Genomic DNA, 18,085 nt, shown 5'->3' with positions numbered 1-18,085 from the left:
TTTGTCTGATAGGTATCTTCCGGGCGAGCAGGGATCTGGATCCCTAGGTAGGGAATCGACTTTTTGCTCAATTGGATCGTGCAGTGGGCTCTGAAGGATACTTTATCTTCTAATTCTAGTCTCACCCCTAGGGCTGATGATTTTGCGAAGTTAATAGCGAACCCGAATACCATTCCGAATCTATGAATTTCCGCTAGAGAGGACTTCAGTGATTGAGAGGTGTCCGTTATGGTTAACATCACATCATCTGCATATAGCGCAATCTTGTGCTGAAAGGGGCCCACTTGGAGGCCTTTAATTCTGGGGTTGAGGCGGACTCGTTGCGCCAGGGGTTCCATAACCAGGGCGGAGTACAAGGGGGATAAGGGGCATCCCTGCCTGGTTCCACATGTTAAGGGGATTGGACTGGATAGTAGGCCATTGACCCGGAGAAGGGTTTTTCGGGTTTGGTAGTTGGCTAGGTCCAGTTTTTGAAATGAGGGTCTGAAGTGGAAGGATTCCAAGGTGAGTCAGAGGAACGACCAATCCACTTTATCGAAGGCCTTGGTTGCGTCCGAGGCAAGCACTGCTAATTTTTGCGAATCTAGATTAGCGACCTCAATCAGATTAAGGACCCTGCGTATGTTTTCTGTAGTGGCTCTATTCATTATGAATCCTGTTTGGTCTGGGTCTATGATGTCCGGGAGTACTCTCGCCAGTCGGTTTGCCAGGACTTTCGAGTATATATTAGCGTCCAGGTTTAGTAAGGAGATGGGTCTATGCGCCGAATTTATCTCTGGGGTCTTTCCCCATTTTAAGAGCAAGGACTGTGATCGATTCTTGCATTATTGGGGTAATCGTCCCAGAGACGGCAAAGGAGTTAAAAAGCGTCGTCAGGGGAGGGTCAACAGCTGAGGACAGAAGATTTTATAGAATCGGGTCGAGCACCCGTCTGGTCCCGGGGCTCTTGGTTTGAGACTCTTGGTAGCAACGTCGACCTCCTCGCTTGTGATCGGGGCCTCTAGCTCGTCTCTTATCAAAGGAGTGATATGAGGGAGGGCTGCGTCTTGCAGGTAGGTTTGTTGCTCTTCGTGCGATCTTGGGGATGCCGACATCGTGTCTGTAAGGTGGGCCGCTGCTAGACGTAGCTTGTCACCATCCGCAAATTGGACTCTGCCCTGGGGGTCACGAAGGCCTAGGATGGTATTTCTCTTTCTGACCTTCACTAACTTCTCCACCAGGAATTTGTTTGCTTTATTCCCTTTGGCGTAGTAGCTTTGCTTTGTCCTGGCCAGGAGCTGGGCCATGTCCTCCGCATAGTGTGCTTCAAGCTTCTTTCGGGCTGTTTGTAGGGCCCGGTGGGTTCGGGGGGGGGTCCAGTTTTTCGCTTTACACACTGCTTCTGCTTTCTGCACTTCGTCCTCCAGGATCTGGCGGGCTTGCCGCTTCCTTTTATAGCAAGCTGCTCCTTGAGAGATTAGGACTCCTCTCACTACCACCTTCATTGCATCCCAAGTGATAGCTGGGGAGGTGTCTTCATTTTTGTTTTCCTTAAAGAACTCCTTAATAGACCTCGCCACCACGTCTCTTAATGACATGTCCCCTAGGATCGAAGGCTCTAAGCGTTAGAATAATCGGGGCGTGATCTGACAGCACCCTAGGACCAATGGTCACATTGTCGGTGAAAGCCAAAGCTTGAGGGGAGGCCAGCAGAAGGTTGATGCGAGAGTAGGTTCTATGCATATAGGAATAGAATGAATAGTCTCTGTCCTCCGGGTGCAGAACTCTCCAGGTGTCCACCACATCTAGGGTTTTGAATAATTTGAGTAGGGCTACCGCGAAGCTAAACTCTTTGCGAGCCGGAGGGTGTGATTTATCTTTTATTGGGTCTGGCACTCCGTTGAAATCTCCCCCGACAATCGTCGGGCCCTCGACGAATCATGAGAGGGTTTCTTCCAGGGCTAAGTAGAACTCCTCTTGTTTGTCGTTTGGAGCGTAAACCGAAATGAGTGAATAGAGTTGGTCATAGATCCGGCATTTGACCGCTATGAAGCGGCCCTCCAGGCAGAGTAAAGTGTCCAGGATTTGTCGTCTGAGACCCTTGGCGAAGAGCACCGACACCCCACCCTTCTTGGTGCCATTTAATGCCAAGAACTGCAACAGGAATTGTCTATCGTGAAGCTGGGTGAAATCTGCTGGGATCAGGTGAGTCTCTTGGAGGAAGACGACCGAGGCCGCATCGTTCTGCAGGCGTTGCAACGTGGATTTCCTCTTCTGCGGGGAGCTTAAGCCTCTGACGTTTATTGTTAGAAACTTCCGTTTTTGGTGCGGTTGGGGGGGACTCACGAGCATCTCCTGGCTCCTGGGACTGTAGCTGGTGGGGAGGGCGGTGGGTTTCAGTCATCATGTATAGGCTTGGCGTCAGTGCCGATCTCCTCGGGTTTAGTTTTATGACCTCTCCAATGGAAGAGTAAACTTGTGGTAATGTAGGAGGCCGTTTTTTCCTGTTCAGCAATTCCCATAGCCAACTGGGCCTTCTCTGTCCCTCTAGCCAAAGGGGCCGGAACAATAGAACATAACTGAGTTCGCCTCCAAGGGTAAATAGATGGCATACACCTCGGAGTGGGGTATGGACCGCTCGGGGCCCCGCAGCATTGTTATTTCCTTTTGTAGTTTTGTGGCTAGTCGATTCCCGATCGTAAGTCATCGCAGGTCTATCTCATCTTCCGGCGCCTCTGTCCCTTGGACCAAGCAGGTTGATGATGCTTCTGGGGGGGCTGGTTTGACTCCCCCGACGCGCAGCGTGGACTACGAGTGGGTGAGCTCCCGGGAGAGACTGGGTGCAGAATAGATTCTGCATCTTCCAGGTGGCTTATTGAGCATTGGGTTCCCTAGTAGGTGAATGGAGCGCAGTGGGGAATAGCCATCGGTACCGGATCTGCTGGTTCTGCAGGAATAGGGTTAAGGGTTTGAGGGCTCTTCTTTTTTGTAAAGTTAACAGGGAGAGAGGTCTTGATAAATCTGGAGCGAGGCGCCCTGAAAGGACAGCCTATCCTTGGTGCGACTTATTGCAGAGATGGCTTCTTTGGTGGAGTAAAAATGGACCCTCGTTATCACATCCGGTGGGTCGTCTGAGTCCACTCCCTGCCTTGGGCGCAGCCTATGGGTACGGTCTAGGATGAGTTGGGTTTTGTCCATGAGTGGGAGCAGGGCTTGAAAGAAGGTGCCGATGTATTTCGGGAGGACTATATCCTGCACTGTTGAGGGGACCCCTTAAATATGAAGATTGTTCCTTCGGGCTCTGTTTTCCAGGTCCTCCTGTTTAACTTCCAGGATTTTGCTTCTGTTCTGCAGAGCCTGGATTTCTCTTTGTATATCTGCCAGGGTTGCATCGTGGTTCTGGGTCAGGTCCTCGACCTCAACTATCCTCTGCTCAGCCTCTGTGACCCTCTGGTCTGTTTGTTCCAGCTTCGCAGTGAGCTCAGTCATGCAGGATCTAAACTCTGCTTTAATGTCTAGCATGAAGCTCTGGATGTCTTCCTTGGTTGCCAGCTTTGCCTGCTCTTCGGAGGACCTCTGTGGAGTGAGTTTGGGGGGTCCGGTTTCTTGGTCTTATCCGCTACCAGTAGCATGGTGCAGATGTCTGAGCTTTTGGCCGTTTTGACGAGTTTCGTCATCATTCTTGTCTCCTTCGGGGACCTTTGCGCTAGCTTTGGTTTCGCTGGAGGAGCCTTCTGGTTCAAGAGGGCGGCTTAACTCAGACCAGAATCTCCAAACTGTGGATGTCAGAATTCCTTGGAGGAAAGCATGCGGCCGCTATGATGTTAGCAGGGGAGCCTTGGCTATAGGTGTCTGAGAGTCGGGGGTCCATCCAGGGGGATTCCAGAAAATGGCTCCCCGGGCTCAAGGTCTGCTAGGGTCTTGGTGGCTGGTGGTGAGGAGCACGCTGGGGCAGACTGTCAAGCACTTCTCAGGGCCAAGTCCCCAATGCCGCAAGCAGGGCTTGGGTGAGGGTGTGATGCTTTATCCGCTGACTCGCGGGGGCGCCCCAGGAATTATCAGGTCTGGAGTGGACAAGCCACTAAGGAGTCAGCGTGGCTGGTGCCGTGTAATAGCAATCAGGTAGTCAAGGTAGACTTTGGGGTGGTGCTCTGCTCAGGTCCTGCAGCTCGGGTGAGGGCGTCCGGAGGGCCCAGGGGGGGAGAGGCCTCCAGGTCGCTGTAGCTGATGTCCGGTTGTGGGGCGGCACTAGTGCGCAGGACATGGTCCGGGGCGCCCCTGGAAGCTGTCAGATCCGTGAAGGGACACAGCAATAGTGGTAGTAACCAACGGCAGCGTTGCTTCAGATCCGGGGCCACAGCAGTAGCATACAGGGTCGCCTGGCTGGGGGCTGCTGTTGGATCGGGAAGCTATATTCGGCAGCAGGCTGAGGATTAGGTTGTTTTTGTTATTTAGCCCCACTGTCTGCCCCCTCGCCTCCCCGGACTCCGCAGCCTGTGGGGGCTGCCAGATATGGTTGGGGGGCACCCCCGGGATGCGTGGGTTTAGTTGCTGGGCTCTCACCTCTCACTGCTTGACGCTCTCCGGAACTCCAGGGCCGCCAGCAGGGGGCGGGGGGCCAAGACAGCCCAGCTTCAGGTGCAGGCTGGAGACGGTAAGACGGCCCTGAGGGAGATCGCTGGATTCCAGGAGCTGCGTATGTCCATCACCCGGAGTGTAGCGTGGGCGCTGCTTTCGGCAAGAAATGGTGATTCCCTTGGGCCGTCGCATACTGGAGGGGGTCTGCAGGCTCACAGTGACTTGCAACGGCTTCCACATATGTTGGGAGAGGGGAAGGGGGTAGCTATCACTTTGCTCGGTCGCTGACCTTCTTTCAGACCCACCGGACCCTCCGCTCTGCCCACCGCCACTGCAGGTCTCCTCCGAGCAATCTTGTAGCCACTGCAATCATAGGAGGGCTTCCCCACCAGCCCTCCGCTCGCGAGTTAGTCAGCCTCTTTCGCCCACCATCTTGGAGCCAGGGGGCGCTTATCAATCCTGCGCGATTCAGGGGTTCCTGGGGGTCAGGGGCCCCTCTAGCTGGTCAGGGGTGCCACTGCCGTTGATGTTGCTTTTAATGGGGGAATCATTACTGGGTGACCGCGGGAAGGCTAGCTTTTTGCTGAATGCCGCGGGTCCCGAACGGAGGCAATCAAAGGAGCAGCCACATCTGTGGTGCTCCTGGCCACGCCCCCTACTTTAACATTGTTAAACAGTACGTTAGTGGTGGAGTTGGTGTAGAGTGATAGTCCAACCCAAAGGATTTGTGCCCTGGTGTCGGTTCTCATCTCGGCTTCTCTCTCCATTCCCCACCCTGGTGCTCCCCCGGACTTGCCATTCTGTCTTTATTATATGTAAGGAGATTGGTGTTCGAGCTCTCAGCGAGCATAGGAATTGTCTGCATTGATCCATCGTGTACTACTCGGACCATCCCCCACCCTGAATTAGCAGGCAAATCCAACAGCTGCTCCAGGGAAGATCAAAGACTGCTGTCTTGCTTTAGTTGCTATGGGGTTTTTCCCTTTGTAACCAGTCATCTCCTGGAATCCAGATTTCCCCAGGAGCTGATCAGTCAGGACAGACCCAGCCCTTGTGACTCCTGGGGAGTTCTATTACCAGTTCATCATATACATCTGTTCACATTGTTACAAGTTTCTTCATTAAGTCAGAGGGCAAGCCTCTTATGCTTGTTGGGCGATCAGAACCGGCTCTTCTTCAAGCGACCTGATGTTTTCACCAACTAAATAGGCTCAGAGGTGCTCAAGATTCCCACTTAAGCAGGTACACCAAGGATGGTGTATGCCTCATCTGTTTTTGTTCACTCTGTGGCTCTTATTACCCCATGTGAACACTAAACCAAAGGGAAAGACATTTGTGTGTCTGTTTTCTTTTTTCAGTGTTCCACCTTATTGCCTTTCTTTTCTGCAGCATCACTGAGGCAAAGACTTATTCGCTGTGTAAACCCCTTTGTCCTGAGTAATGCCTTCTGCCTGGTCCTCAAATAAAATAAATGCTTACAGTTGTCAGATACACGCGCCGAGGTTGACACGCTCTGGTCCCTCTAAGTCCCTTTACTCGCAGATTCTCTCTCCTATGTCTATTTAGGAGTTCCTCAACCCTTCCCAGCATCATCTTGGTTGTTTTGTTCATGTCGTCGATGGTAGTAGGCCAAGGGGAGCAGGGTGGCCACTTAGATCGAGGTAAGCTGGACTATAAAAGCCAGACCTGTTAACTTTGAAATTTATTCAGGTAAGGTCAGGTGTGGAGTTGGTGAACAGAGAGATTAGGTGCAGGAAGGAGATGAGGTGCAGAGAGGTTGTAATAGTGTTTTGTGAGAGTGTCAATTATGTATTGGGTGTGTGTGTGTGTGAGAGAGAGAGAGAGAGAGAGAGAGAGAGAGAGAGAGAGAGAGAGATAGAGATTTAAATTGAAGTAGTGTGTGTGGTGTGTGGTGTTTTGTGAAGGTGAAGGTGAGGGTAGAAAAGGTATAGTGAGGGAGAGTGAGGAAATGGAGTGTTAGTGTTTGTATAGAGAGGGGAATGATTAAAGAGTGAATAGAGAATGGACTGTAGTGGGAGATTGTGGTAGAGGTTAGAAGGGATGAGCTTAGAAGACTATGTGGAGGATAGATATTGGAGCGAGGAGAGAGGGGGAGAGGAAAGCAGGAAGTGTTGTAAGATCAGGACAGAGTGGGAGAGGGAGAGGAAGGCAGGGCGTGTGCAAGATTAGGACACGGGTAAAAGGAAAGTATGAGTGTAGTGAGATTAGGGGACGAAAGTAAAGAGGTATAGAGTGAAGTGAGGGGGGAGGAGAAAAGGGAGAGTTCAGAAAGTCAAAGAGGAAGTAGTGCGGAAATTGATAAAAAGGGACAGTGATGATGGAGAAAGGTGTGAAAGGGCATGAGGTGAGAACCTGAAAAACTGACCAAATGATGAGGTGACGGTTTTAGTTCAGGAATCCCCAGGAAGTCCCAGAGGAAGACGGACAAGGCTACGACCTTTAAGCCTCCCCTGGAAGTAGTCTGTGAAAGCAGCATGAGTTACCCTGCATTAGACGTAGAACATCTTAATGGACTATGGGAAAGTAGGCACAACAGGGCTAGAGTAGAGGGATCCACAGGAAGGACAAGGAAAGTAGTAGGGATCCCCTTAGTTTGGCCATCCCCAAGGTTTCTGCAACACCTGCTGTATTTTATAAATAAAAGCCTTAAAACCTATTCTGTGTTGGTTGGATTTCAGCGACAATGATAGTCTAATCCCGAGTTAGCCATTACCCTGACTCACTGTGAACTAAAATAAAGTCTAGCATGACACACAACAAACTCTTAAACTTTTTGGCATCAAGTTGCCAGGCTTTTTCAATGTTACAATACTAGTTTGACTGCTCCTTTCTCTTACCAACAACATTCATCTTTATACAGAGTCTAGTCTTTATTACACCACTCTTGGATGAAGCTTGCAAATCACAGAATTAATATTCCTCCGTTTGACCTGGGGTACGACGTGTAGAGCTGCCCGGGAAGTAAGCCACCATTTCTCTAGCGTACTCTTGCAACCCTCAAGCATCCAACATTGCATTGTGTACTGACTTACAATTCTCCAAATCTCCCTTAGAAACATAATCCAACGACCAGTACACCTTAGAACATATCGACAACCTCCGTTTTGCAGAACTATGGCTCACCTAACAAGACTGGCATGCACCCACTCCATCACCAACCACCATGCCCCTGCATCTCTCCTTGTATTCCTTTCCCGCTTTTCTGTCCTCCCATCTTCCCCTAGCCCATTTTCTCTCCTCCAACAGACCAAGGTCTCTAGGACCCTGGTCGGGGCACAGTAGCCTCTCCATGGACAAATGTGATTTAGTGTAGTATAAAAGCACATTAACATAAAAAGGCCTGTTTTGATTGTATCCTTGTACTCTGTCCGTGATCACATATGTTTGACATCCCAGTTTCGGGTTAATCCCTCGTTACACATGATCATGGAGTTCAGTTCCCCTCGTGGCTGTGATCGCTGTAGGATTAACGAGGGATTAACCCAAAACTGACTGAAAATGTAATTGCAAGTGACAGATGTATAAATATTTTTGATGCTGCATTAGGTATGTCTAACCAGTATATGTCCAGTTTTTGAAAAAGGCCCAAGGCCGAAACACGTGTTAACCAATGGGCGTAGAGTCATAGCAATAAATTAAAACGTGGCGCATTTTGAGTTTCTGCTTGATCTATAGTTGTTTGGAGCATACTTGTTTGACACTTGAAATACGACAAAGTGTTTAGACCAAGTTGGCTCACTGGATCAAAACCCTGTTGCAGAACTGATCTCCCTGAATACCACACATTCTTTCTCCTCATATCTAGTCTCATCCACCGCTCTAAGATTTCTAGCATTCTCAATCTGCTTTGCCTGAGAACCTGTGTGCAGTTGAGGAAACCGAGCTGCAGAAGGGATGGAGTACAGGTAACACACAACAATTTGCACTACTACCATGGATTTAAAAAAAAAAACTCTTTAATAATTTCTGGTACATAAATCCCTGGGCTATTGCAGTTGTGATGACTATTGGCAAAGGTCACCGTTCAGGAAATTCTTTTGTCTGTTGCTCTTCATTTTTTGCTCTCAGAATGTCAGTACATCATGCATTGCATGTATCTATGAGTGTAGTTCTGCAGAATAATACTTCTGTGTATTTTATAGTTAGTTAAACACATTTTTAATTTTATTTTTCAGATGTCTACTCAGAAGTCAATACCATGTGGTTCCATGGTAAAATCCTTGCCGCTTTGGGCAATAATTGTCGCACATTTTTCTTACAATTGGACTTTCTACACTTTGCTGACATTGTTGCCTACATATATGAAGGAGATCTTACGATTCAATGCTCAAGAGGTAAGATGGGAGATGGTTGTCACATTATTTTGCAAGCTAATTGAACAGTAAGGAAGTGCCCTTTGACTGAAAAAATTGAAATCTAGAATGTAATGGCAGAAAATAAGAGTCTTTGCTCATCACGTAACTACTCTTAACAGATTTAGCAATTTGGTATCTCATTTGCTTACCTTCTGTTGCTATCTCCGACTTGCTGATTGAAAAATAATTTTTAGCATCTCAATATTCAGTAGGAGGCAGCAATCAATCTGGGCACATAAGATTAGGACTTTGACCCCATCTTCTCACTTTCACCTTGAAACCCATTCTATAGCTGGAGACCTAAAATAGGTTTGGCAAGTACATTCCTAAACTTTCCAAGACTTATAAAAGTTTAATAATGTTCCTACATTTTTAGGGCCATACCTTGTTTTTTGCTCTAAAGCACAAAGAGTCAGGATTGCAAAGGCAATGACACTATTCGTGGGTGGTGGCGGCAACAAAAATGTTAGGCAAATTAATCTGGAATAAGTAGCAGATTAAAGAAAAATGTGTTCCCTCGTGTGAAGAAGTCACTTCAGAGAGGCTATAGCATGACAACTTGGATCCCTGGGGACTGGGTACTACTGCCTGCCCTGTGTGCCTGACCCCAGAGGTGGTAAACCAGGGGAATCACCAGGGTGTCTATCCCCTCCCTAGTTTTGTGTGCTGTGCATCAGAGTTACCAGAAACCCTCACTGTAGTCCCTAAATTGCGACCTGCAGTCAGACGAGCAAACACATCTGGAGCATATGTTTGTGGGGCTCAGCGAGCCTTATATTAAACCCGTCAGAACCCAAATTCCAATAGGTGAAGGTACATGAGCTTTGTTCATGGGGACACAGTGGTACTTGCCATCAGCCCAACAGGATAAGAAATTAGCCAAGCTGGCAGACTCAGCAGTGGCATGCTTCATAAGTGGTGTCCTGGAGTCGGTTGGCCATGGAGGAAGATCTGCTAAACTCCTAGGTATTTGGCTCAATCGTTGGGTAGAAAGTACACTTGAGAAAGTCGAAGATGCCCAATGGAATCTCAAAGGTTATTTCCAAGTGGCTGTTGATTAAGCTAATAAAACAAATGACCTACCGTACCTCAGCATTGAGTTCACTCAGAAGCACAAAAATGCAATGCCAAATTTAGAGTTGCTTCTGGAACCACTGTCATCATATGTGGAAAGTTGTGTTACACTAAAAGACATTGATGGGTTGCTAGAATACTAATATTGAAACATTTTTAAAATGGTATCAAGGAAATCAACCTTGACTAGTTTGTTGAGGATATGGGTTAATTTAAGTTCCAGCCAACAAGTGATTCAACCCTCCTGGGCCTTTATCAAGGCTGTAAACAACATTCTATGTCGAGACCTGAGGCAAGCGTTATGGTTCAACTTCTTTATTTCTACTCTTCCAGCAGATTTAAATCTTCATATTTATTTGGTACGTTCTATCCATTTCTTTTTTTCTTCTCAAGTTCAACAGGAAAAATCACTTTCCAAAACTTCATATCCCATGAACCCCAGTACTTCTGGTAGTCCTATGTCCATATCCTGTCTCTATGTCCCATAAGCCACTTCCTGGCTAGGTCGTTTCCTCTTAATTTCTGCTCTTCCAACAAGATAAGTTGCATGTATATGTAGCTCCTGCCGTGACATTGGTTATTGCTGTACAGTTATGTGTTTTTAATTGAAATGTTACTTCAAGTTCTGCTTGAGATCAAGTGGCACCCATCATTGCATAGAGTACAGCGCATATTTTGAAGATTAGCAAGGAAGACGGACTGATCACGTTCCACTATCATCAGGAGCTGCAGCGAACTTGGCAAAATGAAACACAGGTGCAGCCACACCGGCAAGTAACTAACTCGCTTTTTGGGCCACCTGGCTGTGCTCCCAGCAGCGGTTCCTCCCCTCCGAAGCCTCGCGGCCCAGGAAGCACCTCTTTCGGCATCCTCGTCGCTGCGTAGGCATTCAGAGAGGATCTACGCTCGGCACGCATGCGCAACTGTGCGCGCACCCGACAGGTGCTTTTCTATAAAGCTGGCTCATTTCGCTGCTTCACACTGTAAGATTAGTCTTGCCCCGGCCCTTAGAGGAGATATTCTTTACTGCAGCGAATAAGCATAATCCCGGAACAACCAACACGTGCCAGCGAACACCTAGGTGTGCTTCAATCCAAGCAGGCAGCAGCATAAGGAAGCTGCAGACAAGTTGGGAGTGTGTAAGCACTGTTATCTGAGAACACAGACTGCCTCAACCAGCAAGAAGGCTGGGCACATCAAGTATTGTTGTATTTGTTTATTTATATAGTGCTCTTTCCCCATTTGTATGGCCTCAATGCGCTTTGTGGTTGGAATGCCAACGGTGACCGCAGTCAATGAGTTGGAGTTTCTAAGAGTTTAGATTAAGAGATGCTAGTGTGCATTTTTACCGGCTTAGGACTTAGGTGGCAGGCTAGGCTCCAGTAAGCAGCCTAAATGGCAGGCACGTGGGTGAGCGTTGTTGGTGGTTTAAGATAAAATGCTATTGCTGAAGATTCGATGTGTGCCCAGCTATACCACATTTTATTTTCGTTAGTAGTCGCTGTATGCTAATGGCAGAGGTGTTGAGGTACATCAGGGGTTTCAGTGTGGACTGCTATGTGCGCTGCTAGACCGGAATGGCATAGCCATAGATGCATTCTATGGTGCATGGATGGATGGCCGCGCCTGCGGCCTATGTCCACAGATGTGGTGTAAGGTATGCGGACCATATGCTTTAATGAAGTTCGGCTGCAGCATTCTTTTTCTTTGTCCAAAGTGGATGGCATGGTCTCGTTGTTCATGGGCTCTCTGGAGCGAAGATCTGAGCAGCGAGGGCGAGTCCCAGAGGGAAGATGGCGTGGGGCATGGAGGACGACGATAGGGGGAGAGGAAGGACAACCTGGGTACCGGGTACCCTGGTTTGGGACACCTGGATAATGGGAGAAAATGCCTAATGGGTCTTTCAACAGTCAAATACAGTCGTACCTAGGTTATGGGCACCAGGATAATGGAAGAAACGCTGAATGGGTCGTTCAACAGTCAAATACAGTAACCACCTAGGTTTGGGGCACCTGGATAATGGGAGAAAAAGTACTTGCATACATCCCCATTAGGCGCCCCCACTTCCCTGAGGAACGTGCCATTGAGCCTGCATCGTTCAGGCACCAGAGAGAAATAGCACAACATGGAATAAGATAACAGGACTGTGGGGAGCGAAAGCCAAGCATATCAGAAAACGAATCAGAACTTACACCCAGTTTTAAGAGGGTGTTAGGGGATTACTTAGTTAACGTGGTATTGCATGGGGTGCACCCTCTCCAGGATAGGATAGATGCCCTGGAATCCTTCATTTGGGACGGCCTGAAGGATTGAATTGCGAAGGGGTCATAAGCACGTCCTCGGAGAAGGGGAGAGAACAGACCCGTAAACGAAAAGGTGATGATGTGGAGGGAACAAGAAAGCCTCCTGGGGCTATTTACGCATTTAAGAAGCGTTGACGCATTTAAGAAGCTAAAAGATGCTTTCATGTTGCGTTCAACGGTGCCGAGCCTCCTATCCTCTTCCCCAGGGCCGCAAAATATAGGCGACGATGACTCCTCATCAAAGTCTGTGATTTGCTGCCTCGATAGCCTCGCAGAAATCCAAAGGTGGGAAGAGGCAATGCAAAGAAAAGCTTTTAGAGGAGCCCAGAGAAGAATGTACAGACATGTTTTGACCCAGAGTCAAACGACTGGCTACCGTCATCAAGAGTGACCACTTGCATGACTCAAAGGCTACGTAAGCCGATTGAGAAGGAAGTGAGATTAAAGATGCGATCAAAATGTCCCAGACCGGAACTGGCCAGAAAAGTGGCAGAGAGTCCAGAACTGGATCCGAAGATTATCACTTTCATATCGAAAGCCTCCAGAGACGTTAGGAAAGGCATGGACCGCACCTGGAAAGGCTGCCAAGAGAAGGTACTGGACATGGCCAGTCCTAAAGGCAAGATCCATGGACCTAGCTGAGAGGGCAAGGGACACCTGGGAGCCTGTGGACCCAGACACCCTAGCAAGTTGGGCGCAACATGCTGTGTGTCTCCTGGGAGGAGAAGAGGGCCACTGCTGAAGATGGACTCGAAGCTAGGAGACTTAGCTTCCTATGAAGCTGGCAAAGACGCGCAGGGACTTCTATTTGGCGAGGCCTTCGCAAAAGAGATGGGGTGTTTTGTGGGCACATATACGGCCCTAGAGAAGGCGCAAACATCCCTCAAAAATATTTTCCCAACAAGAGTTTTTCTGGTAACGGTCGCATTAGAGGTTGTGCGCCCGGTTGCTCCCAGTCGCAGAGGAGACCTCGGAACCCAAGAACCCACTATTGGGAGTCCCGGCAACAAGATGAGTTCTTCCCGGCGCGAGGGCACTGCAACAGAGGATGCAGAGGGCGAGGTTATTACCAGCATCCAGGATCATAAACGGGTAAGAACACCTACCTACTCCCCAGTGGGGAGCAGGACACTATTATACTTTAGAAATTGGCAAATGCTTTCAGGCGACAAATGGCTACTGCAGACAGTGTCAGGCTTTCAGCTAGAGTTCATCAGCTGAACCCTTTGGATCAAGAAGGGAGGTTAAAGCTTGAATGGTGGATTCAGAACATGGAACCCTGGAACGGACAAGCCCTTTTCGGGGACGTCCCGGAGTTTGCCATAGAGTCCGACGCCAACAGAGCAGGATGGGGAGCAAGATGCGGCCATCTTAGAGACATGCGGAAAGTGGTTGCAGGAGGAGCTGTCACTTCACATAAACTACTTTGAATTACTCAAAGGCTTTTTTGCGATCAGGACCTTCACCAAGGACAGAGAGTGTTGCATCCAGCTCAGGATGGACAACATCTCAGCGGTTTGCTACATCAACCGCCGAGGGGCCACTCGGTTGTCAATGCTAGTGGAGTTGACTAAAGACTTTTGGCATTACTGCCTCGATTGGAAGATCTCAGTGACAGCGGAGTACCTCCCGGGCGTGCAATACGTAGTAGTGGATTGGAACTCGCGTCACTGGCATGACTCCAGCAACTGGATGCTCCACAAAGAGGCGTTTGCTCCGATGGCAGTCCTCTGGGGTCCTCTAGACACCGATCTGTTTGCACCCAGATTGAACAAACAGTTATTGATGTTTTTCAGCTGGAAGCTGGATCCGGAGGCTCAGGGAACAGACGTGTTTCTTCAAACATGGCCGAACGTAGCCTTCCCCCACCCCCCTTCATGATGCTAGAAAGGGTCCTAGCGAAGGTCATGGGAGAGAGCGCGTTAATGGTCGTAGTATCCCCCGAACTGGAAATCGCAAGCATGGTTTCCAGTTCTGATGGAACATTCTTTGGATTTCCCACAAGGGCTTCATCCCAGGGAGGATTTTCTGTCGGACCGAGCAGGGAATTGTCATCCTCTTATGAGAACTGGGCAGTGAGGTATCTGGAGCGGAGCGAGCTTGCCAGGCATTTAGGGATAGTCTGCGAACACATTAAACAATCCTGTGCCCCTGCTACACTCGAACGTTACAAGGTGATATGGGGGAGATGCTGCAACGAGCGCAGTCTTAATCCCGTTTCGGCCCCTTTAGTGCAAGTGCTGAATTTTCTAACATCCCCAGCCAAGGGAGTGAACACTTTTTGAACAATAGGGGTCTACAGATCAGTGGTCTCCTCAGGCCACTATTGGACAGAGCACCTGTAGGGGAGCATCCAGCAGTAGTGAGGTTGATACGGGGTGCGAGAATAAGCGTGCCTCCCATGCCCAAGTATGCGCAGCTATGGAACGTAATGCCACTCTGCGGTTATCTCGTACCACTACTATCTGGAAAAGCCGAAGTTGTGTGTGGCCAACTGTATTAAGGAATATGAGGGGAGAATGGCAGAGGTGAGACCTGCAGCGGTGTCACAATTGCTAATAATGCGCAGGAAGCTGTTTAAGGCATTCGTGGCAGCGACGATAGCACGATGGGTGCAAGAAATTATGTCCCTGGCAGGCATTGATGTGACTTGTTTCGAAGCGCATTCAATTAGGGGCGCCATGGCTTCCAAAGCTTTCGGAGTTAGAGCTGGCATCGGGACATCCTGAAAGCGGGCGATTGATCCAACGACATCACTTTTAAAACGTTTTACTTAAAGCCAATAGCAAGTGTGGCAGCAGCAGTAGTGGATGGCTTTGAACAAGCATAATGCTCGCCTCCGGTCTTGACATAGAATGAAGATGACACCTGCTGTAGCGCAGAGAGTCTTGATTCTATTAAGGACACGCCGGCAAGCATTATCCCAACCAGTGACACAATGCGCAGGTGGCTGTAGCTATGATAATGCTTGTCAATTATGTATGCTTTATTGCGTCATGTTGCCCTCCCTAATGTGTGCTTTCTCTGGCAGCGGATGACCAGAAGAGTGGATGAGGGCTTGAGAGCAGCGAGAGTGATGTTTGGCCGACAAGGGATTTAGCGTGGACCGTGAAGAGTCCCGTATCAGAAGTCGTCTGTTCAGACGCAGTTCGTTTCAGCATGACATGCTGTCCTCCAATTGGAGTGTTTTGCATTGGTTTTGAATGTTAGTTGAAAAGCATCAAAGAAGCGGAAAGGACCTATCCAAGAAGTGGCTTATGGGACATAGACAGGACATAGACAGAGGACTACCAGAAGTACTGAGGTTCATGGGATATGATGTTTTGGAAAGGGTTTTTTCCTGTTTACTTGAGAAAAGAAAATGAAAAAGATAATAAAACATACTAAATAAATATGAAGATTTAAATCTGCTGCAAGAGTAGAAATAAAGAAGGTGAAGCATAATGCTTGCCACTGTGTCTTAAATAGAATCAACACTCCCTGCTCTACAGCAGGGGTAATCTTCTTTATGTGATAACAAGAAAATCAAATATATTAGATGCATCACCCAAATAGTGAATCCCAGTAAAGTAGTATAGGTGCTCATGGTGAGGGGCACCATCAAATCAAAGTGTTTTAAATTATGTATATTATGAATATATCCCAACAGGATGGTATGGACACATCATAGATTTATGAAATTAAATGGCAACAATGTCATGTAATGGTAGCACATGAGAGGCAATGATATACATGGCCCCTAATAGAGATTATGATATAATGGGTAAGAGGAGATTAACCAGGGAAGGAATAGAAGAGCATAATATCATTAGTATGGTTCCTAGTCATTGCATTGACTGCTGTAGGATGTTTCAACCCAACTCACTCATCCAAGCCCTACAACAGTACTGTGCAGTGCTGGCAGCAGAAACATCAGAATGGCCACTAGAAAGCATGCTGCTCGCTCAAAACCAGCCAAAAATGCACAGTAAAAATCTGAAGAATAGGCTGCCACCCACTTTTGCCTATATTAGTGAGCACAGGAGGTCACTGCCTAAAACCACCATTGGGCTACACACACAGTAGCCTGAAACCATTTGGGAATAGCAATACTGATTGCTAAAAGCAACCCAGAGCTGTGGGGAATTCATTTTTTGATGTCAAAAATTTCTAAAATTAGGGCTTACCAAAACCACTAAAAAGATCCCACCTCCGTGTTGAGGGGTCAACATCATTCTCCCGCAAGAATCTACATGAATCTGAGGTCCACAGAAGTGCATCCATATTTGAACAAAGTATATATAGAGGATTGCTTACTGGTAAGGCAGCTGTCAAAAATGGGTGCAATACCGGTGCTTGACACTGACCGGCGCTAGCGATCTAAATTCTGACAGGAGACCTGTATTTCTGAAGCTAAACTGTTACCCTGAGTTAGCTGAGACTTCAAAAGGCTGGCTGTCCCCGGGAAGCCTTCACACCTAGTCTTCCCAGCAACAGCACAGGAAATCACATGGTGATGTTAACCAGATGCAGAGTGGCACCCTGGTCTGCTGACCTCAGTCAAGACAATAGACTCTTTCAATTGAACAGAATATGCTGATTTGGGTGTGCCTGAGCAACAACTGCTCTGGGAGAAATAAGACATGTGACCATTCTGACTCAGCAAGTTTCTGGGGGCGGGGACAAACCCATAGGTGTACTGCAGTGGAGGCAAATGTATGTTTTATTAAATTGCTTATAAAATATTGTATCAAGCTGACAAAAGTACAATTTGGAAATTCTTAATATGAAACATTCACTCACAATTTGAGACTAAGCTGGATGCTGTGGGATGTTCTGAGGCCAAGCCCCATAATTAATAATATTGTGGATGTGGTGTTTATGCTAGAAACCTAAGAACTTCCAGTAATATGCGCAGAGAGGGGGTGTACCTCCGTGTAAGATTTCTTGAAAAACCAATATGGCAAAACCCACTAAAAGCACAAAATGTTGTCATTTCTGAACCCAAGCTCGTAGAAACATGTGACTTGAACCGAATTGTACCTTAAGCAATCTGTCATGCAATTTAGGTAATATTAACAAGTGGGGTATATTGTAAATATGTGTTTTATGAAAAAGAAGATATGCTGTACGGACACAAAGGGGAGTGTCCTTTCCTTGAGCCATAAAGATGACACCGGATGACTCATTCTGACTCACTCCTCCGTTCTCCAGTCAGGTCACAGTAAATCCTTTAACCTATCGAATCCTCAGTGGGTTGGGCATAGAAAGTCAGCCTTCCCACCCACTTTCAAAAGACATAAAAAGAATCACTGAGACCCAGATAGGGACTTCATTTTCCACTCTTCAATCGATTTCTTGCACAGCACTTTGCCGGATGACTTCAAACCCAGACAATATCCAGAGACCAGAACTGAGGCTCCAGAACTTAGACTCCAGAACTTGAAGCAGAGAGGCCTGAACCAAAAGCTGAATCCTTCTCAGCAGGCCTGAGAATCCAGCAACCTAACCAAACTATTCAACAGCCGGGCGAGCTGTTTGATTCTGGCTAGAACCCTGTGCCAGATCCATATCCAGACCCAGAAAGTAGAGCTGTACCCAGAACCTGGCAGACCCAGACTAGACCGCTGTGCAGTGCCGATAGCAGACCCAGACCAGACCGCTGTGAGCAGAACCAGTGCCAGAGACCGTCCCGTGGCGAGAGAACCGCAGCCCAAACCTGACCAGATCTGTGACGAGGTCCATTCCCTTCCAAAACTAGGAGTGAGTATATAGAACTGTCCAGAAGCCATCTCT

The 18,085-nt window shown here is 48.0% G+C and overlaps 1 protein-coding gene across 2 annotated transcripts in view; it reads left to right on the top strand.

Annotated features, from left to right (window-relative positions):
• SLC17A5 (solute carrier family 17 member 5) overlaps positions 1 to 18,085 on the top strand; it is a 1,156,538-nt gene that overhangs the window by 596,980 nt on the left and 541,473 nt on the right. For both annotated transcript variants that reach the window (XM_069606252.1, XM_069606253.1), the window contains exon 7: positions 8,754 to 8,912. In XM_069606252.1, the coding sequence (XP_069462353.1) occupies positions 8,754 to 8,912 (159 nt within the window). The remainder of the gene's footprint in view (positions 1 to 8,753; positions 8,913 to 18,085) is intronic.

The sequence above is a fragment of the Ambystoma mexicanum genome, chromosome 4p, assembly GCF_040938575.1.
Source record: "Ambystoma mexicanum isolate Mex_15411 chromosome 4p, UKY_AmexF1_1, whole genome shotgun sequence".
Classification (NCBI taxonomy): Eukaryota; Metazoa; Chordata; class Amphibia; order Caudata; family Ambystomatidae; genus Ambystoma; species Ambystoma mexicanum.
The sequence above is the reverse complement of the archived record's forward strand: the minus strand, read 5'-3'. Positions and strand labels throughout refer to the sequence as shown.